Genomic DNA, 23,899 nt, shown 5'->3' on the forward strand with positions numbered 1-23,899 from the left:
TCTAGCTTTTTTTGTCTCTCACGTTGTTTAAAGCGGGACTCAAAATATACTTCAATTATTACGTATTTTGAAAACAAAAAAATTATATGGATAGTTTTTATCAGTCTCAAGTGAATAAGGAAATCTACTTTAACGTTTAACTTTAATTTATGGCGGTACCCATATTAATGTTTTTCAAAACTATATTAACTTTTTAACATAACATTTTTTAATTGTATTTTTTTTGTCACTCTAGCTGTTGAAATAAAACCTTAATTTTCCTAATGTGACAATGCTTTATTTAAATTTTTTAATGGATATATGAGATGGTATTGAAATTGATTTAAGTCCTAGATAAAATGATGAAATTTTAAAAAACTGATATTCAAAAAACTTTTATTGAGCACTAAGTGCTAAAAATTCGAATGTTGTTGAATATTTTTATTACCACTTTATCAAGTTGGTAATCGATAGTTGGCAGCACGAAAGGTAATTTATGGAAATCGAAGTCGAGTCGGGTTTCATTATCAGCAATATGTCGGAGCGAAAGAGTCCGTTGAAGGTAATACCGGCCGATTCGGAGGATCAACTGGTGCAGGTGCTAGCCGATCTTCTGAAGCGCTGCTCTCAGGAGGCGTTGGACAGGCAGGACAAGTTTAGCGTAGGACTTTCAGGTGAGGATCGGGGTCAGACAAGTCAAGTGCTTGTGTGCTGATAAGCCCAACTTGAAGTGACCTTGCCAGGTGCGATCTGTGAAATTTCACTGCCAAAGTCAAGTGTCTAATTCCACATGCAGGAGGTTCCCTTATCCAGCTGCTGACAAAAGCCCTGAAGCTTGGAGACTTAAACACCGCCAAGTGGTTGTTCTTCTTCTGCGACGAGCGGTATGTGCCCCTGGATGATGGTGATTCCACGTACGGTGCCTACAAGGCCGAGTGGCTGACCCATTTGCCGGGCATTCGGGACTCGCAGTTCATCCGGGCCGATGTCACCAAGTCGCTGGACGACTGTGCCGCGGACTACGAGGCAAAGGTTAAGGGTCAAGTGGGCTGCGGATGCCTGCCGCAGTTCGACCTCCTGCTCCTCGGTATGGGACCCGACGGGCACACCTGCTCCTTGTTTCCCGAGCAGCCAGCCACTCTCCAGGAGTCACAGCGCCTGGTCATCCCCATCCGAAACTCGCCCAAGCCGCCGCCCGAGCGGATCACCTTCACCCTGCCGCTAATCAATAACGCCCGGGATGTCACCTTTGTGGTTACGGGCGCTGGGAAAGCCGGCGTCGTTAAGGTAAGAAAATACAATTTTTATTATCTTCGTTAAAATAGCCGTATTTTCTTGTTTTACTTTCATTTCAGCGCGTATTTGTTGATCTGGACAAGGAGTTTCCCGCCGCCTGGGTAAATCCAACACAAGGACAGTTGACGTTGATTGTAGACGCGGGAGCTGGAAAAGAAATTGCAGCCGTATAAATGATATATAATAATGATGAATAATACAATTTTTGATACAGTTGTAGTGATTTTAATGGCGGGTACAATACATTAATTAGCTCTAAGCTATATTAAATACTATTCAATTTTTATGGGCAACGGTAGTGTTTATATTGAATTAAAAATTTGTTTTTAACGGTTTCGGTATTAAATTGTTAACAAAAATAAATTAAAAATTGAAAACATTTTTCTGTGTTTTTTCTTTGTTTTTAATTGTTTTAAATAATAGCAAAAAGAAACTATAAATAAACTTATTACAATTAACAAATGCAACAAAAGAAAGTATACAAAATTATTTGATTGTGATTTAAAGTGCAAACTCAAGCCAGATTTGGCTTCAAATTATCGGCGACACGCGGCTTATCGATATTTAGTGGGCCCGTACTCGGTAATCCAGAAAACGGTATCCAGTATGACCGGATCTGGGGTCACAACAAACGCCTCTTCTTGTATTGGTAAAAAAAAAAGAAAATTAAGGAAATGCAGCAGCAGCAGCAGCAGTTGCGCTAATTAGTGACGCCCCACATGCGATAGCAAGGACCTAACAGGACACGAAACAGCCATGGCAACGGAAGAGCCGCACCTGCAACCGCAGCAGGAGGAGCCGGGCAGTCGGAGTCAGGAGGAGTCGCAAAGTCAGCCGGCGGGGAGTAAATATTTGGCCCTGCATACCATGGACGCGGAGCGCGTCTGCCGCGTTTGCCTACGGGACGCATCGCTGGACGGCGAGGAGCTGCACTTCATCTTCGAGGACGCGCCCGTCGAGGAGGGCGCCAATCTGGCCCGCATCCTGGACGAGTGCACGCTGCACCAGTGCCAGCGGCACGACGGGATGCCACCGCACATGTGCGGCTCCTGCGTGGAGGCGGCACGCCATGCCTACCGCTTCAAGCGGCACGCAGAGCGCTCATACTGCTCGCTGGTGGCCCTGCTGGGCCGCTCGCCCCAGCTGAAGACGCGCGGTGCCGAGGCGGCCAGCCAGACGGATCAGGTGGCCCTGCTGCCCTGCGAGATGTGCCACGACCAGTTTCTCAACAGTCTGGAACTGCGCCTGCACCGCAACCAGGTGCATAGGACGACCAAGGAGGGCACTGGCTCGGCCACCGGCGGCACCAGCACGGAGGGCACTCAGGTCGAGGAATTCAAGTGCAAGTTTTGCCCGCAGCATTTCCCGCATCTCCGGCAGCTGCGCAGCCATTTGGCGCGGAGTCACGAGCAGACCGCTCGCCTTCAGTGCGCCCATTGCCAGCGCACCTTCAGCCGTCGGGATCATTTGCTGCGCCACATGCGAAATCAGCACCGGGACGTGGAGGAGGATCTGCTGCGCACGTGGCCGGCGGCGGATGACAATACCATGCAGAGCGATGGCGGGGATGAGCTCGTCTCCGCCGAAGTGCTGCTCAACGAGGAGGACGACGAGCAGGACGGACTTGATGCCTTCAAGTGCAATACGAATCCCATTTCCAGCAACGAAGACGAGGACGAAGAGGGCAACGTGGCCAATCAAACGCTGTGGCTGCACATCAAGCCAGAGCCCTGCCTGGAGGCGGAGGAAGTTGACCTGGCCATGCAACTGAAGCTCGAGAAGAAGCGTCGGCGGCGGGAAAAGGCGGAAGCTCCAGCCGACGGCTCCATTGATCGGACTGTGAAAAGTGAGTTTCCCACTGTTCTAAACTGGTTTCCGTTTAATTCTTTGCACATCTTTCAGATGAGCCCATTGCCATCAGCGACACCCAGTTCAGCATTAAGGAGGAGAGCCATCTTGTGGGCAGCGAGGACGAGGCAATGGCAATGGAAGAATTCATGAAGCTGCATGTGGGCGAAGAACTGCCGCTCAGCGAGGGTGAGTTCGTCGACGATGAAAGCGACCTTGATGACGATGAGGACAACGACGAGGACGGAGAGGACGACGACGATGGAGAGTTTCGGCTTAAAGAGGAGCCGCTGGACGGCGAGAAGCCGCTGAAGAAGTCCAAATCCGGCAGGCGTCGACGACGCAACAAGCAGAGCGAGCCCAATCCCGAGAACCGTTGTGAAGTGTGCCAACGCACCTTTTCGCGTCACTGCCACCTGCTGCGCCACAAGCTGTCGCACCTGGAGAAGAAGCCCCACAACTGTCCGCACTGTCCCAAAGCGTTTGCGCGCAGCGACCACCTCAAGGCGCATGTGCAGAGCCTGCACAGCAACAAGGAGCACAAGTGCGAACTCTGCGAGGCCGCCTTCTCGCGTCTGGACTCCTTGGAGCGCCACAAGGTTAGCAAGCACAATGGCGAGGGCCTGGAGCCGGGCAGCGAGCTGAAGCTGCAGCTGGCGGAGCACACGTGCGAGTACTGCTCCAAGCGCTTCTCCAGCAAGACCTACCTGCGCAAGCACACCCTGCTGCACACCGACTTCCTGTACGCCTGCAAGACCTGCGAGGAGACATTCCGCGAGCGAGCGCAGCTGAGGGAGCACGAAAAGACCCACACCGGGCAGCGGAACTTCCTCTGCTGCATTTGCGGCGACAGTTTCGCCCGCAACGACTACCTCCGCGTGCACATGCGGCGCCACAACGGCGAGAAGCCCTACAAGTGCCGCTACTGTGTCAAGGCCTTCCCCCGCGCCACCGATCTCAAGGTCCACGAGCGGTAAGTGATGCCCAAATATATAGTTTTAGATTTGGTTTTGCTTGAGAAGATTAGAATATAAGTCTCAAACTGCAGAAGCTAAAAGAGGCTTCCAAAATGTGTATTTAGATTATTCAATCTTAATAAATAAAATATTTTTTAGATGTATTTGATTTTCAAGAGTAATCAACAAATATGTATGAGTTCAATAAGCTTATAGGCTTCAATTTCAAGAGTAGTACATGCTTAGATTATCAATTCTATATTATTTTTTGTAAGGAAACAAACAAATTCAATATGCGATTTATTCATTGCCTTTTTGTTTACTTTTATTTAGCTATTATTTATCAATTATAACAATTCATCTAAATAATTGTATATACTGTGACGGAATCAAACATATTTTACTATGTTTCCTAACCGATATCCCTTAATTGCAGGTACCACACGGGCACCAAGCCGAATCTGTGCAATACCTGTGGCAAGAGCTTCCATCGGGCCTACAACCTGACCATTCACATGCGGACGCACACCGGCGAACGGCCGTACAAGTGCGACCAGTGCCCCAAGAGTTTCACGCAGAGCAACGACCTCAAGGCGCACATCCGGCGGCATACGGGCGAGCGGTACAAGTGTCCGCACTGCGACGCCTACTTCCTGCAGCTGTACAATATGCGCAACCACTGCTTGAGCGTCCACAACAAGCACATCGAGACGAAGACGGGGCGCCTTCAGCGTACGGGCTTGCTGGACGACGGCGGACAGTCGCATCTGACCACCGTTGTGATGCCGCCGGCGCGCTACCAACCCGGCATGGATCCCCTGATGGCGGCGGCTGCTGCTGCCGGCGGAGCCGAAAGCTCATCGTCGACCACCGTCATTCACTCACCAGGGACATACAATGCCACATCCTCCGGCCTGGCTCCGGAGTCAGCGTCCGCCGCTCCAGCCACCACTCTGGATGGCGCCAGCTTCGCTCCGACGGCGGTGAATGCAGTGAATACGGCGGCTCCTTTTGGCGGCTTCAATTTTCCGCCAGTCGTCATGGGTAAGCATTGCTCCAAAGGCAACCATAAATGTTATGATTTCAACAATTGAAATACTTGTTAACGAGGAAATGGACAAATGGAAGAACATGGCTATATATAAATATGCTCTACAGGGTCGGAATGTTGAAAGGGATTTTCGATAGGGAAAAATATGACAGTACAGGAAATTACAATTAAACTTATCCTTTGCCTTCGCTCTTTTCTCTTCAATGTACAACTTGCATTCTTAGTTTTTGTTTGTATAAAATGTTTTCAATTGCCACAAAATCAGGGTATTATATTTGTTTTAACTATACGTTGAAGATAAGTATTCCAAATGTAATGCATTAGTCCTGCTTACAATCTAAAATGCTTTCGAAGTAGACGCAAATAACTATGCTTTTCCTTCTTAGGTTTATTTTATTATTATTAAACATAAAAACACTAAATAGTTTTATTTTAAATTGACATTACATGACATTTAAACTTAATTAAACAAATACCACACAAAACACAAAAACGAGGAATGAAATGAATGGCTTAAGAAAACCAAGCCTGTTTTAGTGCTAGCCACTTTCAAAATAGTTTAGTTTTATTATGAATGTGGATTATTTTGATTTATTTTAATTGATAATTTTTTTTTTTTTAACATTTAAATAATAGTAAAATGTAATGCCAAGGCTGTTCCTTAATATTATATCAATATGGGAATAATATTTTAAATATATTGAGAATATCGCCCTCCTTGTCTAAACCATCTCCGTCTCTTTCGGTTTTAGCGCATCTCATGTACAACCATGGAGGAAGTAGTCAGCACAGCCAGAGCGGCAGCGACACGGGCAAATAGCCATCGCCTGGACCAAATACTATGCTGCACTGCGTCCTCTTGCTCCCGAGGACCCTGCATCCCGGACACCTCAACCCGAACACACACAACACACAATACACAACACACAACTATTCCAGTGTAGTCTTAAGCTTTCCTCTGTACATAGCCGTCGGAATGGAGAGGAGCAGGAATGTGGCCAATTGGAGGGTACATCACAAGCGCCGGCATCACCACGAATGCCGGTCATTTTAATGTGTTAATATGTATGTAATAGTCGAATAAGAACTGCTTACATGTAAATGCGCAGTGTAGGCGGTTGGAAGGAAGGTTTTTATAAAGCTTACATCAGTGCGCATGTATATTTAAATAAAAATCGCTCCCATCCCACTAACATGATTAATTGATCGAGTAAATAAATCCTGAACGCATAGTGAAACATGTATATCGTTATTTTGTTGTTTTTCTTAATTGCTAATGGAAATTTGTAGTTAAATTTAGAATTTATAGTAGGGGATATTATGAAAAAGTTTATTGGAAAATTGGTTAATTGTTCAAAAATATTAGACTTAGCTCAAAAGTCTTTAATAATTTCAATTATTACAGACCAAAATTATAATACTATTTACTGTGTTACATTCATGCCATTAATATTTCATATAATTTAATTCCTTTGCCAAGACAGAACAGAACATGTTTTAGTGGTTCTTACACTTAATTTTTATTCATGAAAAGTAAAACACAAAACAAAAAGAAATACAAATAAGAAACGCCAACTGTGAAGGGTAGTATTAGTAGGTACGTGTTAATTTCAGTTATTTTCCAGTGTAACTAGAAACTAGAAATGTCTTCGCGGCTGGACCACCATCAGGCTCTCCCGTGGGACCGGCAGATTGGGGTTGACCTCCGGCAGCTGCTCCTCCTGCCCCATGGCAGCACGCTGGAGACGATGGCGCGTTCGTGGAATGGTCAACAAATGGTGACGCTGGCGCGGCAACATTGAGGAGCGATTGGTTGGACGGAACTCCTCATAGCTTACTCCGCCGTGCTCGTGCTCGTGCTCGCTATTCTCATCCGTGGTCGTGTAGTCGTCCGTGTCGATGGGCGACGGCTCCTGGTCCGTGGACTTGGTGCGCGGCTTCTTGCTGGAGCGCGTACCAATGCTGCGCCTGCCCATGCCGCCGCTGCGCCGCAGTGTGTTGTCCAGCACTCGCACTCGCTTCAGCGGCGACTTGGTGGCCTTCTGCGGCTGATGGCTTTGCTGCTGGCGTTGAACAGCCGGCGATGCCTTCGTCATGGAGTTCAGGGTGTTCATCAAGCTGCGCTTGGCATTCGGCGTCTTGGGGCCGCCTGTCTGCAGGTTGGCGGACGGATTCAGACGCTTGTGCAGGTTGCCCGTGCTCTTGGTCACGTTCAGTGGGCGCAGGTGCTGCTGCGAGGGCGTCTTCCGCAGCGACATGGTGGAGCTGGAGAACGTGGACATGTTGCGCAGTGTGCGCGGCGTGCGCGGAGCCGTGGATCCCGGAGCGGGTGGTGGCATTACCTTGCTGGCCGACGACGACGGCGGCGGCTTCTTACGGGCCGAATTTTGTTGCTTGGCCAGACGTTGGCGCTCCCAGTCGGCGGCCATCAGCTCCAGAATGTTTTGGCCGTGCACCAGAAAGGCGGTGTTCTCCCGCTCCTCGTAGGCGTGCACCAGTTCGGTGATCTGCTGCTCAATCTTGGGCAACCTGGACGTGATGGCCTTGCGCTCACGCTCCTCCTTGAGCAGCTGGCCACCGCGATTGTTGAAGCGATTGGGCTCGCTGGCCTTGGCCTCCAGGGCCTCCATGCGTGCCCACAGCTCGGCGCGACTCTTGTACAGTTCGAATATGTCCTTGTTCTTGTTGTAGAATGTCTTCAGATCGTCCAGCTCCAGTTCGTGCAGCTCCATTAGGTCCTCGTTGTACCAGTCGTTGTAGTAGTTGGAGAAACGCTTGCGCTCCTGCGGGCTCTTCAGCGTGAGATCCCACCACTCCTTGATCTCGAGGCGCAGCTGCTCGATGAAGGTCTTCAGGTTCTGTCGTCGCAGCGCCTGGCAGCGCTGCAGTTCTTCGCGCAGCACATCGTAGGTGCGCTGGTTGTAGGACGTTGATTCGCGCACGCGCCGCATGGCGTACTCGTCCGTCTCCTGGAGCCGCTCCCACAGTACGGAGATCTTGCTGCGCATATCGTCGATGCGCTCGCGCAGCTCCTTCACCTGGTCGGCGAAAGACTTTTGCATGTGGCGCAACCGCTCGAAGGCCTCCGGCGTGAGGCAGTGCTCCACCTGGTTGAGCAGACGCTCCTCGGCGTCGGTCTGGGGCAGGCAGCCCAGCAGTTTCATGTCGTGCTTGATGCTCTGGCGCAGCTGGTCCATCTCCTTGAGGCGCAGCGCTCGCTGATCGCGCAGCTGCTCGAGGCGATCCCGAAAGGCGTCCATTTGCTCCGGCAGGGGCAGTGGATCAGCGAGCAGGGGTTGCGGCAGTTCGCCCAGCTCCTCGCAGAGCTGCTCCTGCTGCAGCAGGAGCTCGCATATTTCCGCCTGGCGCCGGGCCAGCTCCTCGCGCAGATGCTCGATGCTCTTGTCCAGCTTCAGCTGCCAGACGACCAGCGGCATGTCGTCTGGTCGGGGGCCTATGTCTACGGGCTCGTGCAGAAGGCGCGTCAGGTCGGAGGCCTCCGTCCGCAGGGCTGCTATTTCTGCCAGGATTCCCTGCTGCTTCTCACGGGATTCGTTTAGAAGGTCCGTGAAGAAACTGTGTGTATGGTCCTTGAGCTTGTGAAGGAAGTCATCGCAGGTCTTGGGCTCGAACAGCATCGACCACATCGCGTGCAGCTCCTCCACATGCTCGCCCGTCATCTCCACGATCTGGGCCTTCATCGTGACGGCATTTGGAGTGTTCATGATCTCGTACCGAATGAATGACAATGACGCCAGAAATTTCGGTAAATTCAAACTGAAATGGCGGCCGAAAATGTTGCCACACTGTTTTCAGTCAGTGCTGCCATATGTTATTAGTTTAAAATACTTAAACCAGGGCTGAAGCGTAAAATGCTTCCACACTGCTATAGAGACGTCTATAGCCAATATTATATAAAAATCTTTGAAAATCAGCACAATTTCTTTTGCTGAGGGTTTTATAAAATTCGTCATAATAGATTTTACACATTTTATATGTAAAATGTATGTACATTTTTTTAAATCTTTATCACAACTTTAGAAAATGTATGATATTTATTGATTGAATGTAAAACTGTTTTCTGTTTCACCGAAAGTATATCACTTTTAATATATAAAATAACAAAATTCGCTAGTGCTAAATATTCACTCTTTCAAGCGTGATAGAAGTTTATACAACTTATCGCAGCTGGATGTATTATAAGCATATCATTACAACAAAACCTTCTATTAACGCATATTCCAGAAACACGTGTCACATCGAAATAATTATATTTGATGGAACAAAAATCGATTTTTTTAAACCCAAGAGAAGGTGCTCTTCAGCCTTGTCCAAAGTATTGTTGAAGCATTTTAAGCGTCAGCCCTGGTTTTGGAATTTTAAACTGAAACCACATGGCAGCCCTGGCTTGAAACAGTCTGGCAGCATAGTTGGCCGCCATTTCAGTTTGAATTTATCGAAATTACCGGCGTCATTGTTTATTATGAACACTTCAAATGCCGCCACACTAAAGGCCCAAATCGTGGAGATGACGGGCGAGCATGTGGAGGAGCTGCACGCGATGTGGTCGAGGATGTTCGAGCCGAAGACCTGCGACGAGTTCCTTCACAAGCTCCATGGCCATACACACAGTTTCTTCACGGACCTTATAAACGAATCCCGCGAGAAGCAGCAGGGAATCCTGGCGGAAATAGCAACTCTGGAGGCGGAGGCCTCCGACCTGACTCGCCTTCTGCACGATCCAGTGGACATAGGCCCCCGACCAGACGACATGCCGCTGGTCGTCTGGCAGCTGAAGCTGGACAAGAGCATCGAGCAACTGCGCGAGGAGCGGGCCCGGCGCCAGGCCGAGATACGCGAGCTCCTGTTGCAGCAAGAACAGCTCTGCGAGGAGCTGGGTGAAATGCCACGGTCCCTGCTCGCTGATCCACTGCCACTGCCCACAGAGATGGACTCCTTTCGCGATCATGTGCAACAGCTCGGCCATCGGCGAGAAAAGCGACTGGAGGAGATGCACCAGCTGCGCCAGAGCATCAGGCACAACATGAAGCTACTCGACATCCATGTCATGTCGGACACCGAAAGTCGGCTGCTCAGCCGAGGAAACCAATGCGTTAGCCCCGCCTCCTTCGAGCGGCTGCGCCTCCTGCATACGGAGTACGCCGACCAGGTGAAGGAGATGCACGTGCAGATCGACGTGATGCGCGGCAAGATAGATCTGCTCTGGCAGCGACTCAAGATCACGGACGAATTCGCCATGCGTCCGGTGCGTGAAGCCACGTCCTATAATCAGCGCACCTACGATGTCCTGCGCGAGGAGCTGCATCGCTGCCAGCAAATGCGACGCAAGAACATCAAGACCTTCATCGAGCAGCTGCGCCTCGAGATCAAGGAGCTGTGGGCTCTCACGCTGAAGAGTCCGCAGGAGTGCCAGAGCTTTGTCTTCTACAGCTGCGATAACCAGAGCGAAGATGTTCTGGAAGCCTTCGAAATGGAGTTGGACGAACTGAAGAGCTACTACAACAGCAATAGGAAGATCTTCGATCTATATGCCAATCGTGTGGAGCTCTGGTCACGCATGGCGGCCCTGGAGGCCAAAAGTAACGATCCCAATCGATTCAACAATCGCGGTGGCCAGTTGCTCAAGGAGGAGCGTGAGCGCAAGGCTATGTCATGTCAGCTTCCCAAGATCGATCAGCAGATCACCGAGCTGGTGAATGCCTACACGAGTCACACGGGCAGGCCATTCCTGGTGAACGGCGTGGACATATTGGAGAGCATGTCGGCGGACTGGGAGGTCCATCGCCAGTCCAAGAAGCAGCCCTCCGCCCAAAAGAAGGATTCCCACATGACGGCCAGCATAATGAAGCGGCCAATGGCTCCTCTTACGCCAAATACGTTTTCGCTGAAAGGCAACTGCAACAGCAACGTCAAAGGATCGCACGGATCTTCATCCTCATTGAAAAAGACCCCGTCAAAGATGAACTCGAGTGCTGTTGCTGCTGCCGCCAAGAGCACGGGGAATCTGCAGAAGAGGCGACATTCCAACAATGAGAAGTCGGCGGCTGCGGCCAAGCGAAATCTAATCACATCGCTGGATTGCCAGCCAGCCACTCTGGCAGTCCCGGATGGCCAGAAGCCGCTAAAGTCGCCGCAGAAGAAGGTGCGAGTGCTGGAATACTCGGTGCGCCGGAACAGGGCAAACGGAAAGAAACGTCCCATTCCCCGGGTCCATGTGCAGCCTCCGACCAGCGAGGAGAACGAAAGCGACCTGGAGCCGTACTAACATACTAGCACACAAAGCAATAAATGTATTACTGTAAACTAAATTGGGCAATTCTAGTAATTACACCATAGAAAAATTATTTAAAACCATCGCAAAATAATAACGATAAAATCTTTTGGTACTATTAACAGTTTTAACAGTTTTAATTTTCCTGGAAAAATAAAAATAATTTTAAAGGTTTTTTAAACCTTGTTTCGTAAATTAGTAAGTAGGCATTCTTTTTAAACACTACATTGCCCCATTACAATTATTTTGACCGCAGCTGTGCGTATTGCAAGCTTGATGATTATAGTACTATGTAAGTAAAAAAAAAAATACAAGATATAGGCAAAATTCTTCGACAGCAATAAAATGTATCAATTTACTAAATGATATAGTCCTCCGATCGGTAATGTTTTTAACAAGAAAGTTTTAGAAATAATTTTTATACACTGCGCGAAACATCGGCATAAAACCCTTTGGTACAACAGATTATGGCAGCTATAATATATGATATATGTAACCGAATTTTATCAAAACTTAAGGGATAGGTTTTTTTTCATAACAACATAATTTCGCCCAAAAATCACGAATTTAAAAAGAGATAAAAAAGGCGAACAATTTTTACTCTTTTGAAATTTGAAATCGCTTCAAGTTCAAGACTTATATATTTATTACTCTAGTCACGTAAAATAAATTAGAAATAAGTTATTCTTATTAACAATACTTAAAATTAAATGTTAAAGCTCAATATAAATTCATATTGTTAATTTTCTTATTTCTTTTAATTTAATTTTTTTTCTTTTTTTTTTTATTTCTATGAATGAATTTTAGTACCTGAAAGTTAGTTAGTTTATATGTTTTTACTCAACTATTCTTGGCTGCTGAGCACTTGGCGGAATACCTGTGGCGTCCGGGTTTGGTGAACAGCGATTGTTGCAATCGGGGGGAGATGACTGGATGAAACCTGAGTAACTGCATCATTCGACTTGCGGTCGTAGCGGTTGGGCTTGGTTGGGCTATAAAACCGGGTCGCATACCGGGCGGTGTCGTAGTATGCAATGGAACAGCCCAGCGAGAAGCAGCAGGATGAGGAAGAGGAGAAGGAGCAGAAGCAGGAGCAGGAAGATCACCAAAGGGAGGAACCTCTGGAAGAGCAAACAGAACAAAAGAAGGTGCTAGAGGAATATATAGAAAAAAAACTAGAAGAAAATCAGAAGTCACTTGAACGCGAAGAGGATAAGGAGCCACCGACAAAGGATATCTCAAAAATACTAAAGCAAAAGGGGAAATCGGAAGAGATAAAAGATATTCCAGATAATCCAAGATATCAAGATTCAGAGGAAGATCAGACACTAGAAGATTTGGAGGAAGAGGAACGTCGACTGGGAAGTACTGAAGCGGAGTTCATTGAAATATATCAGGGTTTGAAAACTAAACTGGTTGAAGAAAAAGATACCTTAGAGGAGAACGTTGTACATAAAGATGAAATAGAAGAGTTCGATGAGGATCCTCTAGAATCAAAGGAAAAGCTCGAAGATCAGGTATTAGAAAAAGAAGATAATTCTAAGGAAAAAAATACCCATGCTAAGGTGACACATCTAGAAGATCAGACAAACACAGATGTTCTGGAAAGAGAAGAGGCTTTAAAAGTGATAGAAAAGAAGAAGCTGACAGAGAAACTTGAAGATTTGGCTGAGAAAGCTGCAGACGAAGATTCGGCAGGAGAATTCTCTCAAGACTCACTACCGGAACCAAATGGTGATAACACCCAAAACGAGCAGAACGCGGAGACCCTAAAGAAAACACCTGAAGAACAGGAAAAAAGTGCTTCCGCCCCAGAAGAAGACCTTCCCAACGAGCAGGTTACCCAGTTCCTCCGGCACCTGGTCACCCAACTTTGGCCCGAACTGGGAGCCAATCCTGAGCTCCGTTTGAACCGAGCCAGTGCCAAGGGTGACAACTACTTGGGCGTGGTGTGGCGCCTCCTGGTGGGCTCTGAATCGAAATCGAAACCTGGTAGCCTGGTGGTGAAGCTTCCGCCACAGAATCGGGTACGTCGCAAGCAATTCTTCGCACGTCCATGCTTCCTGAGGGAAACGGCCGCCTACGAGGTCTTCCTGCCGCTGGCTGACATGATCCAGGAGAGGTGCGAGATCCCCATGGAGGAACGCTTCCGGCAGCATGCCCGCTGTTTTGGGTGCCGTCAGGATGAGCCCAACGAGTGCATCGTGCTGGAGGATCTGACCTGCGACGGGTTCTCTCTTCACAGCCGCTTTTCGGACCTGCCCGTTGAGCATGTGCGTCAGGTGATCCGATCCTATGCCAAACTACATGCCATATCGCTGGCTGGGAAGCGTCAGTTTGGCGAAAGGATGCAACCACTTCGGCAGCTGGTGGACATCTTTGAGCAGCGACGTGAGGACCATGCCCTGGGTGTCTACTTTGAGAACCTGAAGGGTAGTGCCCTTTCGTCGCTGCTTTCGCCTGGGGACGATCCCTATCGCGCTCGTCTGGAGGACTACTTCGCCAGGGGAACGTACTTTGAGCTGCTGCTACCCCTGGTCAGCGGATCCAATTGCGAACCCTTCGCTGTCATCTGCCATGGCGATTGCTGGAACAACAACATCCTTTACAAGCGTTCCGAGCGCGGCGAGCTGGAGGATGTGCGCCTGATCGACTGGCAACTGATGCGATATGCTTCTCCGGTCACCGACTTGGCCTATTTCCTTTTCACCTGCACCTCGCGGGGATTCAGGCAGCAATACCTCAAAAGTGTGCTAGAGGACTACTACGAGGAGTTGGGGCAGCAACTAAACAGGTAAGAGGTGCTTGTCTCCAGTGGTCATACCACTTGTAAGCCATCCTTTCCATAGATTGAACGAGCAAGTGGAGCAACTTCTGCCACGACCAGCCTTCGATGAGCAGGTGGAAGCCAGATTTTCTGTGGGCCTGCTGCTCGCCATGATGGTCCTGCCCATCGTGACGATGCAGGGCCAGGATGTGCCCGACCTCCAGGCGATCAGCGAGCGAATCGAGGCCGGAGCCACCACGGATCTCCAGGGCGCCGGATTCCTGGGCGCGGGAAATGAGGCGAATTTCAAAAGGCGCATGCGAGAGGTGATCCTCGACTGCGTGGACTTTAACTTTATCTAGGGAAAGATGTTAAATAGAAGCTCAGCTTATGTTTCAGCCAAGGACCTATAATAAGCATAACTATACTTATACTTGCTAAAGATGAAGTCATAATAAAAAAAATTAAACCCGATAGTAATTGTATAAAAATTACTTTTCAAAATACTGTATTTAATGATTTTATAAGTAAGAATTCAAATCAATTCAATAAAATAACCATAAATTATCAGCCGTTTGTACTGGAAGAAAATTTATTTGATATAAACGTTTTTTGTTATTTTTAAAATAAGCTGCGACTTTAAACTTTGAACTTGTAATATTTATTCCAATTAATTGGCATTCAAACCTGGATATTTCTATTTTGTGCCTATTTTTGAAAAAATGTATTATAGAATCCCTTATCGAAGAGCCTTATTTATTAAAATCAGCCAATAAGTGATCACGATTTTCAATTATGCATTGTTTTCTATTTGATGAAATTGTAACCCAAAAAACCGTTAAGTGACAGTGCGCAAAAAGGCAGTATTCATTTTGGTGTGGCCATTTTCACTTGTTAGAGATGGGAAAAAATCGATAGTGCCATGCCAAACAACGATGTTCATCGATGTTCGTTACGGTGTTTCTCCACCTCTAATACTGATTGCATCCCTCTAAAAAAAATTGACAGCAAAACTGCGTGTGAAAAAACACAACGTTTCCTCGTACCTTTCGGGCGTTATTACTCGAGTGGAAAAGCGCGCGTTACCGAACTGAGTGTGACCCTAAAGTCGGCAAAATGTTATAAAAATCACCGTTCTATTTCCACTGCTCTAAATAACACACACAGAGGCACGCACACACGCGCGCCGCCGAGTGTCAACAGCTGCCCTGGCAAAAAAATGTCGGACATTAAGTAAGTGGGTGGAGAGAAAAAGTGGGTTGCTAAGGCTACAAGGACCTTGCTGCGATCGGTTGCAACGGGTGGGGGCTAGTGTGGACGTGGGGGCCAAAGAACCCCCGACAAAAAAAAAAAAACAGTGGCGGGGGAGGTATGCATCTGCATGTGTATAACATTTTCGGGTTGTGTTTGTGTGGGTGTGCGTGTGAGTGAATGCCCCCGGCTGTGTGTGTGTGTGTGTGGTTGCGAATGGGCGCCAGTATGGGTGATTTTTTCAATGGAACCCCGAAGGAGAAAAGTCTCACCTTGGATCTCTTCCACTTTCCTCACATTCCCCACCATTCTCCACTCTTCCGCAGCGATGACCTGCTCAACTACGAGCTGGGCGACGACATCGATGACCAGGCCTTGCTCGGCGCCGACGAGGATGAGTTGCTACTCTCGGACGAAGGTGAGCCCTCCCCAAATCGATAGATCCCCATCCCCTTTTGATCACCAGTGTTTTTGGTCCCATTGACAGAGCTCGAAAAGGATGTCACCAGCGAGGTGAAGCAGCAAATGCGTGCCGAGGCCGAGGAGTGGGCCCAGGAGCAGATTCGCCAGCACGAGCGCAAGCACAAGGAACAGTTGCAGGCCCAAGGATCAGCAGCGGCAACTGCAGCGTCAGCTCCAGCTCCAGCTATGCCAGCCCCAGCTGAGGTGGTGCCTCCTTCAAAGGTTTACCCAGCAGAGTCCACTCCGGCCCCGGCCCCAGCTCCTGTCCCAGCGGCGGCTGCTGCTGCTGCTCCTCTTCCTGCTGCTGCTGCTGCTGCTGCAAACACTGCAGTCATTCAGTCCACGGTACAGAAACCTATTGAAGCACCTGCTGCCGCAGCGGAGCAGCCAGCAGTGGACGAGATAATGGCAACAGTCACCCATGACACCTCGAACTCGGATCTGCCGGTCCAGCAGCCAAAAGAGGAGGCGTCGCCGCCCGCTGACAGTGCCGACAAAGAAGCCGCTTCCCAGAACAATGGCAACGAAGGAGGCGAGGAGGCAGCCGAGAACTCGGGCAACCAGAGCGAGGGCGAGCAGGGATTGGGCTTGTGCTCACTGCTGGCCTCCTCACAGGAGAGCCTGCCCAGTGCCAGCTCCGCCTCTGTGATCTCAGAGCTGCCCGATCCACGCGAGGACGAGGAAGAGCGCGAGGAGCGCACCAATTACAAGACGGCCAGCGAACGGGCCGAAAATAATATGAGGCAGCAACAGGAACACGCACACATGTCGCCCTACCAGCACCAGCAGAGGCGACACCATGGAGGCCATGGAGGTGCGTTCGGCACGAGCCAATCATTTTTCAATCACTTTTAAACCTATATATATATATCTGTAACATGTATCTATATTGCAGACAAACCTCGCGTGGGCGGAGGTGGACGCTTTATGCATGGTCAGCAACAGCAGCAGAATCAAATGGGCAAGCCGCCGCGCGGGATTGGAACACGCCACCATCTGCTACGCAATCCCTCGCCAATGTTTGGCGTCCAGCAGCAGCAGCAGCGCATGGGCATGGCCGGAATGCAGCCGCCGCCCCAGCGATACGGCATGCCGGGTAATGCTCCACCACCACCAACGCAGCACCTGGCTCTGATGAGCACGCCAGTGGGTGCTGCGCCCACCGCCGCCTGTCTCCTCCCACTAACCGTTCCCGTATCCCCGCTCACCCTATCAATACCACAAGCCCATCCAAGCCATCCAAACCATCCAAGCCATCCAAACCATCCAAGCCATCCCAGCCATCCGAGCCATCCAAATCATCAAGCCCATCAACAACAACAGCAACAGCAAACACTGAACAATCCGACATTCATTCCAATTCCAGGCCAGTATCCGCCAACTCAGCCACCCAACCAGTCACCACAACAAGCACCGCCCAACACACAACAGCCACACAGCGCTCCCGCCTCTCCCCTCCACACTCCCACGCATTCGCACATGATGCACCACAGTCACAACCCGAACGGAGGCGTGCCGCCGCACCTGCTGCCGCATCCGCACGAGCAGGTGCGTGTGGGTCTGCTGCAGCCACCGCCGCTGGCGTATGCCCCCAATCCAGGCAGCTATCGGAACGGAGCGCTTCTGGGTCCGGGACCAGGACCAGGACCAGGGCCACATCAGCCACACCAGTCGCCGCACCAGCAGCAGTCGGGCATGCGCCCACCGCTCTACCGCAACGCCCCGCCCTCGTACGGTTACGATCAGGGTCAGGGCCATCCGGCCCAGCATCCGCCGCAGTTCATGCGGCCGCACAATGGCTGGCGACCGCAGGGCGACAATACGCGCATGCAGCGGCCACCATTGCAGACACTGCCGCTGCACATGATGCCCGGCGCCCCGCCAAACTACGTCAATGGCATGGGCATGCGTGGTCCGCCACCCCAACAGTCACAGCAGCAGCAGCAGCAGCAGCAACAGCAACAACAGGCAGCGCCGCAGCAAGCGGGACATCCTTCACAGCAGCTTGGCAATTCCGGTCAGCAGCAACAGCCGCCGCAGCCGCCGCAGCCGAATGGACCGCAACAGCAACAGCAACAGCAGCAGCAGCAGGGTGCGTCATCGGTGCCGCGGGTCAGCAAGGTGCTCATCAATCCGAATTTCAAGGGCGGAGTCGAGGCGGCCACCAATAAGTTCATCAAGGAGACCCACTTTATGCCGGCCATTAACAGCGAGGCCGAACTGTTGCGCCAGCAGGAGGAGTTCATCAACAAGAACCGGCAGTACTTTGAGAAGCGACGCATGGAACGTTCGCCCCCGTCGGCAGGTTCCGGAGGTTCGGCAGCCATCTCCTCTGGCCAGGCAGGCGAGCGGCGGCGTACCCGCAGCCGCAGTCGCTCGCGGGGTCGCAGCTACTCGCCGGTGAAGCGGATGGAAAGGGAACGCGATCGGGAGCGAGAGCGCGAGCGGGATCGGGAAAGGGAGCGGGATCGAGAGCGAGAACGTGAACGATATGGTGTTAATCGAGGGCCAGCAAACCGGGGATTCCGACGAGCGTCTAGCCGGGATCGGGATGAGAATCGTGGCGGAGCGGGCATTGGCAGTGGCGGTGGCAGTGGCCCAGGAGCGGGCGGAGTGGCAACCGGCGGTGCGGCGCCTCCCAAGCGACGAAGGAGCGGCTCGGCCGGAACGGGCACCGCCCGGAATCCATTTTCCGGCGAACCACGTGGCCGACCCTCGGAAACAGGCACACGCAGCATGGTAAATGATGTTCTTTATTTGATTACTTACTTGATTTGAATTTACTTACTCATTTCACTTATTTGCGATGCAGCCAAGCGACGAGGACGAGGAGACACGAAACTACCGTCTGGAGATCGAGAAGCAGAAGCAACTGCGCGAGAAGATTATGCGCGACAAGGAGCTAAAGCGTCGGCGCGCGGCCGAGGAGAAACTGCACGAGGTAAGTCCTTAAATATATAAATATATTGTTTCTTTTTAAATTTGTTCAATGCCCTTGCAAAAGGGTAGTTGTTGTACCTAAATCGAATTTCACAATCAGGCATCTTAGAATATTGGTTGTCAAGTTAAATTTACGGTCATAAATGTTTGTGTTTTGGGCAAAACTTCTCGTCTAATCTATATATGTCATGGGTCCTAAAGATCAAAACTTCCAAAGCTTATATTTTGATCGACCTGAAATTATGGCCTTATATTATATATATATATTATTTTGAAAAAGTAAATTGCCATTTTCAAAGGACTCCAATTATTGTAGGTTAAAAATAGAAAAAATTACGAATTTTTTAACTTGATCTAAAAATCTTATTAATTGTTGACATTTACGTTTGTTCAAAACTGGTGTCACTTAATTTGTAGATTAAATATTAATATTGCATATATATATATATAGGTATCTAATAAACCAAAATTTAAAAATCAGACCATTTTACGATTTTAGTGAGTCGACCTCTGCAAGATTTTTAAATCAAAAATCCCAAGTTTATGACAGCTGTCATAGAAAGGAAAATGTTTTTTGTTTTTAATGTTTTATATAATATTTACATACAATTAAAAAAAAAATATGACTGGAGATTTTTTTAACCCTTTTTAATTGTAATGCAAGGGCATTTCATACTTCGGGCACCGAAGCCAGCCTTAATATAATTAAGCTAGTAAACGATTCGAAAAACCAAGAGAAAACCACAAAACAACTAAAATTTTTAGGAAAAGCGCGCCGAGCAGCACAATTCGCCAGCTCGCGACGACCAGGAGGCGGCTGCCGGACAAGGATCTGCAGTGTCGGCCGGAGGCGCTGCGCAAAAGCAGCGTCCTAGCCAGCCAGCGCAAGGCGAGCGCAAGGTGATCTCGTTGAAGCGACGCGATGACCAGGATGTGGGCAACCTGCGCAACAGGCAAACGCCGTCGCACTCCCAATCGTCGCAGTCCAATGCTCAGTCAAACCAAGGCCAACAGCAGCACCAGCAGCAGCAGCAGCATCCGGCGCGTAAGCAACTAACGGCGGCAAAAATAGCGCCAGAGGCCAAGCGCAGCATAACCGAGCACCTGGCTCCCTCCGCCAAGCAGCAGCAGCAGCATCATCATCAGCAGGCGATTACGGCGATGCCGGGCAGAAATATGGGGGGAAACGGAGGCGGTGGAGCAGGAGCGGTGACTGCTGGTGGCACTCCGCCCAAGCCACGCGATATGCTCCGCCTGGGCACGCCCAGTGACGATGAGGTGGAACTGGATTATGATGACGATGACCTGCTGCTGGACGAGGAGGATCGTCTGTTGGCCACACCATCGCCGCCGCCGTCACAAAAGGCGATGAGCAGCAAGCGGTCGGCCACGCCGGAATTGTTGGTAGTCAAGCGGAACCACAAGGTGATGCGCGGTGGCGGTGGCGGCGGCGGTGGCAGCTCGTCATCGGCGCACAGCTTTAGCTCCAGCCAGCGGCGGGTGGTACTGAAGCCCACCAGCAATGGCAGCAGCGGTGGAGATCAGCAGCAACAGCAGCAGCATCAGCAGCAGCATTCATCGCATGGCGGCAGGCAGCGGGAAAGGAGGCAGCGGGAGGAGAACGCAATGCAGCGGAAAGGTGGCGCAGGAGGTGGAGGAGGAGGAGGAGGAGGAGGAGGAGGTGGAAGCGGCAATGCGGGAACTGGAGGAGGGATATTCGATCGGCTGGAGAAGCGACAGGCGTCGTCGGGTGGAAGCAGCGCTGGAGGCGGCGGGAGCAGCCACAAGCAGCGCTCCAAGGCGCCCGCCCGCATCGTACTCAAGCATGATTGATAGTAAGAAGGATATATCTAGTTTAAGCTTAAAGTTTTTATATCGACTATCTATATATTGTGGATAAGCGATAAGTGACGTTGAGCGGGCGTAGCAAAGTAAGCAGAACTTTAGTTTTAAGTTATAAAGTTGCAACTTGTTGATCTGTAGACTTGTATACCCAACGTCTATATAAATAGCGCTTTTTATATATATATATATATATATATATATATGTGTATGAGAATGTATTTGGTGAATAGGAGTGTGTCCGGTGTCCGCATCACACTCCATCCGGTATACATATATATATATATATATATATATTTATTTAGCTGTAAGTGTATAAATCGTATCAATGACTAAAACGTGCTTCGTTTTCTTAACCGCAATTTGTATTTAAAATTTAAATTTAAGCGGGATGCTTAAAGCTTGACCTGGACAACAAAAGAAATACCACAACGATAGCAACAAACCCAGAACCCAATTGCAATTTAATGTGCATGCATATAGCCTATGTAATCAATTCAAATATATATTTACACAATTATATACACATATATTTATAAATACTTCAACTTAGTTTTAAGCAAATGAGCTGAGCGTCTTATTTTTTTTTTTTCGATGACAGTTCTTAAAGATTATGTTGAAAGTAAAGCAGATAGACATAAAAAAAAAACAAAAAACAAAAAAAAAAAACACATTTATAAGCGCAAATGCTTCTGAGGAATTTACCTTGTATTTAAATTATGAACCTAACGCAGATATTTTTTATGAACTATTTTTTAAATTGTGTCCCGTTGTTTGTACATGAAATTGATTGTCTGTCCCATTGTGTTCTTCTTTATAACTTTATAACTAATATTAACCATATACAAAACTATGTTTGCTTGTGAACTAGTTTAACTAATAAACTTGAAATACTGTAGCATATTACGTATATGTACACAAAAAGCAATACCATAATGGCCTGAGAAAACGCAGACACATAGAATGGTACCGATGAATGGGAATGCAGAATGATGATCAAACCATACAAAAGCATAGCATATAAAATTACAAAAAAAAAAAAATACCCTACACCACACACGGGCCAGTTCAAGAGTAATAATGAGCGGAATGAAATTTTTGTAGGGTGTACCGCATAGATCATTGAATATATGATAGCTTTTAAGTTACTGTACATACCACACACAATATTCGCTTAACAACATGTATGTAAACGTACCACACTCCCCTTAATGTTCACATTACGGGGAAAATGAACCCTTTGATAGATGATAAAACCTATCCGATCTAGAACAACAGCCATAAGTCCATTTAGAATATTCGTATCTGAAATAATGTGAAACGCCTAGGGTAATGAGATTGTTAAATTATTACCACTCCTACTAAAAGATACATACTTAAATCCTCGAAAGATCTGCAAGAATATATATGCAATTGTGCAACAACATATTTAGCTAACGTTGTACTATGCAATTTTTTTTCAGATAAGAATAATTATATCCAGAAGTTCTATTGTATTAATAAGCTCATTTATATGTTAATATGAGTCATTTGTGTTGTAACAAAAGTGTAAGCTTAATAGATAATGTAAAGGCAAACGCAAAGGCAAAGGCCAGGCAGAGAAATATAGCAAACCTTTATGACATGAAATGTACTAAAACCGCTCTATTATAATCTAATTGAATCGATTCGAATCCCAATGCACATGCATCAGATTTGGTCCAAGCGACCAAGTTCATACTTGAGCTTGACTTTGCATCATGGTAATTGTAACTTTTATTCACGTGACAACACAGATATATATTAATATAACTATTTATGTGGCAAAAGGTCCTGCATTGCCCCAAACCTGTATTTGTTGAGGGTCGTAACGCTAGAAAATGATAAGATTTAAATGGAAGCGCATAAAAAGTCGTATATGCATAGGTATACGTACGTATAACTCTAGTAATCGTAATGCTACACAATATGGATAATATATGGACTAATAAAAAAACAATTATACTACGTGCACACATACAAGCGTGCGGCAGCATAACTGTATAAAAACATCTAAAGTTATTCCAAGTGATTTTAGCTTTTTAAGAACTAAGTCGAAACAAACCGATCAAACAACAAACTGAACATTCGTAGTGGAATATATACAAATAGCAAAAACTAATAACAAACAAAAATGATTCCAATCAGCAAATCCGAGTCTGTGATTATTTTTATATTATTATTATTACGCATAAACTATATTACTATATAACAACTATCCAATATGATCCACTACTCCTTTAACATAATTTGTTTGCCCACAAACCCTTTTTTTAATTTCTTATTTTGTACACCTCAAAGAACACAACTTAAAATCAAATACTAGAAATAAGTGCTAGATGAAATTGGTTTGCAACCAGGCCAACACTCCATTCCCAGTCAGATTAAGAGGGATTCGTTTATGTGTGATATAAAGTACTGTAAAGTTCTCGGGGGGAATGGAATGGAGTGGGTGCACTGGGTGCACTGATCAACGCCTCAATTAATGTATAAGTCTACATATTTTTTCGGCACTAGAGACAATGCTGGGTCCACACAATACAACACCTAACATTCCTCGCATTTTCCCAGCTTAATTTTCAGTTAAATTCTAAATTCGCCAATACATTTTACCTACATATGTATGTGTATAGTTAAGAACGACTAGCAGAAATGCAAACACTATTCGATGTTAGTTATGTATACCTAGAAAGTTACTCTCTATGTGTGCACGAACCTACCCGTAAATATTTATTATAATTTTAAGCATTTTGATATGACGATATCTCTGTTTCTACACATACAAGCCTAAAGTTTTTTTGGTTTTATTAGTCCTAGATAAATTGTTTGATTTTGTTATAGTTTGTAACTTATTATTTCCCTAATGCTTTCTGTTGTTTACACCCCACATCCACATCCACAACCACACCCACACCCAGCCAAACTGACCTTATCCCATGCCTACATCCCCCATTAACCAGACTACTCACCATTTAAAATTAACCCATAAATGCCAATGGAACTTATTGCATCTGGATCCCCCTATCACCCATCTCTTTCTCGTAAGCGCTCTACCGCCGCAATCGCTCTGTCTCAACTTGCACATGCATTAGAGAAGGGCAGAGAGCTGAAACAGAGCAGAGTCGCAGATATTATCTTAATTGTAAAATCATATATAAAACCTATACCTAATTTTCTTTCAGCACTATTCTCTGTAC

General features: G+C 47.7%; 6 protein-coding genes across 7 annotated transcripts; 5 read left to right on the forward strand and 1 right to left on the reverse strand.

Moving 5' to 3' along the window:
- The first annotated feature begins 465 nt into the window (after positions 1-465).
- On the forward strand, positions 466-1,488 carry LOC108143856 (probable 6-phosphogluconolactonase). The gene is made up of 3 exons (XM_017268423.2): positions 466-653; positions 776-1,266; positions 1,335-1,488. Exons 1-3 carry the CDS (start codon positions 476-478, stop codon positions 1,446-1,448), a joined length of 783 nt encoding a protein of 260 aa, XP_017123912.1. The 5' UTR covers positions 466-475; the 3' UTR covers positions 1,449-1,488.
- A 409-nt stretch (positions 1,489-1,897) lies between these two features.
- On the forward strand, positions 1,898-6,374 carry LOC108144848 (zinc finger protein 420). The gene is made up of 4 exons (XM_017269995.2): positions 1,898-3,121; positions 3,178-4,096; positions 4,516-5,123; positions 5,883-6,374. The coding sequence occupies exons 1-4, from the start codon at positions 2,032-2,034 to the stop codon at positions 5,948-5,950; spliced, it is 2,685 nt and encodes an 894-aa protein (XP_017125484.1). The 5' UTR covers positions 1,898-2,031; the 3' UTR covers positions 5,951-6,374.
- Positions 6,375-6,592: 218 nt separating this feature from the next.
- On the reverse strand, positions 6,593-8,917 carry LOC108145005 (protein regulator of cytokinesis 1). The gene has a single exon (XM_017270170.2). It carries the CDS (start codon positions 8,853-8,855, stop codon positions 6,768-6,770), a length of 2,088 nt encoding a protein of 695 aa, XP_017125659.1. The 5' UTR covers positions 8,856-8,917; the 3' UTR covers positions 6,593-6,767.
- A 658-nt stretch (positions 8,918-9,575) lies between these two features.
- On the forward strand, positions 9,576-11,598 carry LOC108145090 (protein regulator of cytokinesis 1-like). Its single transcript, XM_017270282.2, has one exon. The coding sequence runs from the start codon at positions 9,614-9,616 to the stop codon at positions 11,414-11,416; it is 1,803 nt and encodes a 600-aa protein (XP_017125771.1). The 5' UTR covers positions 9,576-9,613; the 3' UTR covers positions 11,417-11,598.
- Positions 11,599-12,456: 858 nt separating this feature from the next.
- On the forward strand, positions 12,457-14,663 carry LOC108143810. The gene is made up of 2 exons (XM_017268336.2): positions 12,457-14,216; positions 14,272-14,663. Exons 1-2 carry the CDS (start codon positions 12,457-12,459, stop codon positions 14,549-14,551), a joined length of 2,040 nt encoding a protein of 679 aa, XP_017123825.1. The 3' UTR covers positions 14,552-14,663.
- A 496-nt stretch (positions 14,664-15,159) lies between these two features.
- LOC108144611 (hormone receptor 4) lies at positions 15,160-22,714 on the forward strand. Of its 2 annotated transcripts, XM_017269636.2 has the most exons (7): positions 15,309-15,422; positions 15,767-15,858; positions 15,928-16,716; positions 16,798-16,998; positions 17,269-18,641; positions 18,715-18,843; positions 19,608-22,714. In XM_017269636.2, exons 1-7 carry the CDS (start codon positions 15,409-15,411, stop codon positions 20,673-20,675), a joined length of 3,666 nt encoding a protein of 1,221 aa, XP_017125125.1. In that variant the 5' UTR covers positions 15,309-15,408; the 3' UTR covers positions 20,676-22,714. The 2 variants fall into 2 exon arrangements, with proteins under 2 accessions (XP_041564718.1, XP_017125125.1); XM_041708784.1 differs by having other exon boundaries at positions 15,160-15,422; positions 16,798-18,641.
- Positions 22,715-23,899: the final 1,185 nt, after the last annotated feature.

The sequence above is a fragment of the Drosophila elegans genome, unplaced genomic scaffold (genome assembly GCF_018152505.1).
Source record: "Drosophila elegans isolate 14027-0461.03 unplaced genomic scaffold, ASM1815250v1 contig_149, whole genome shotgun sequence".
Classification (NCBI taxonomy): Eukaryota; Metazoa; Arthropoda; class Insecta; order Diptera; family Drosophilidae; genus Drosophila; species Drosophila elegans.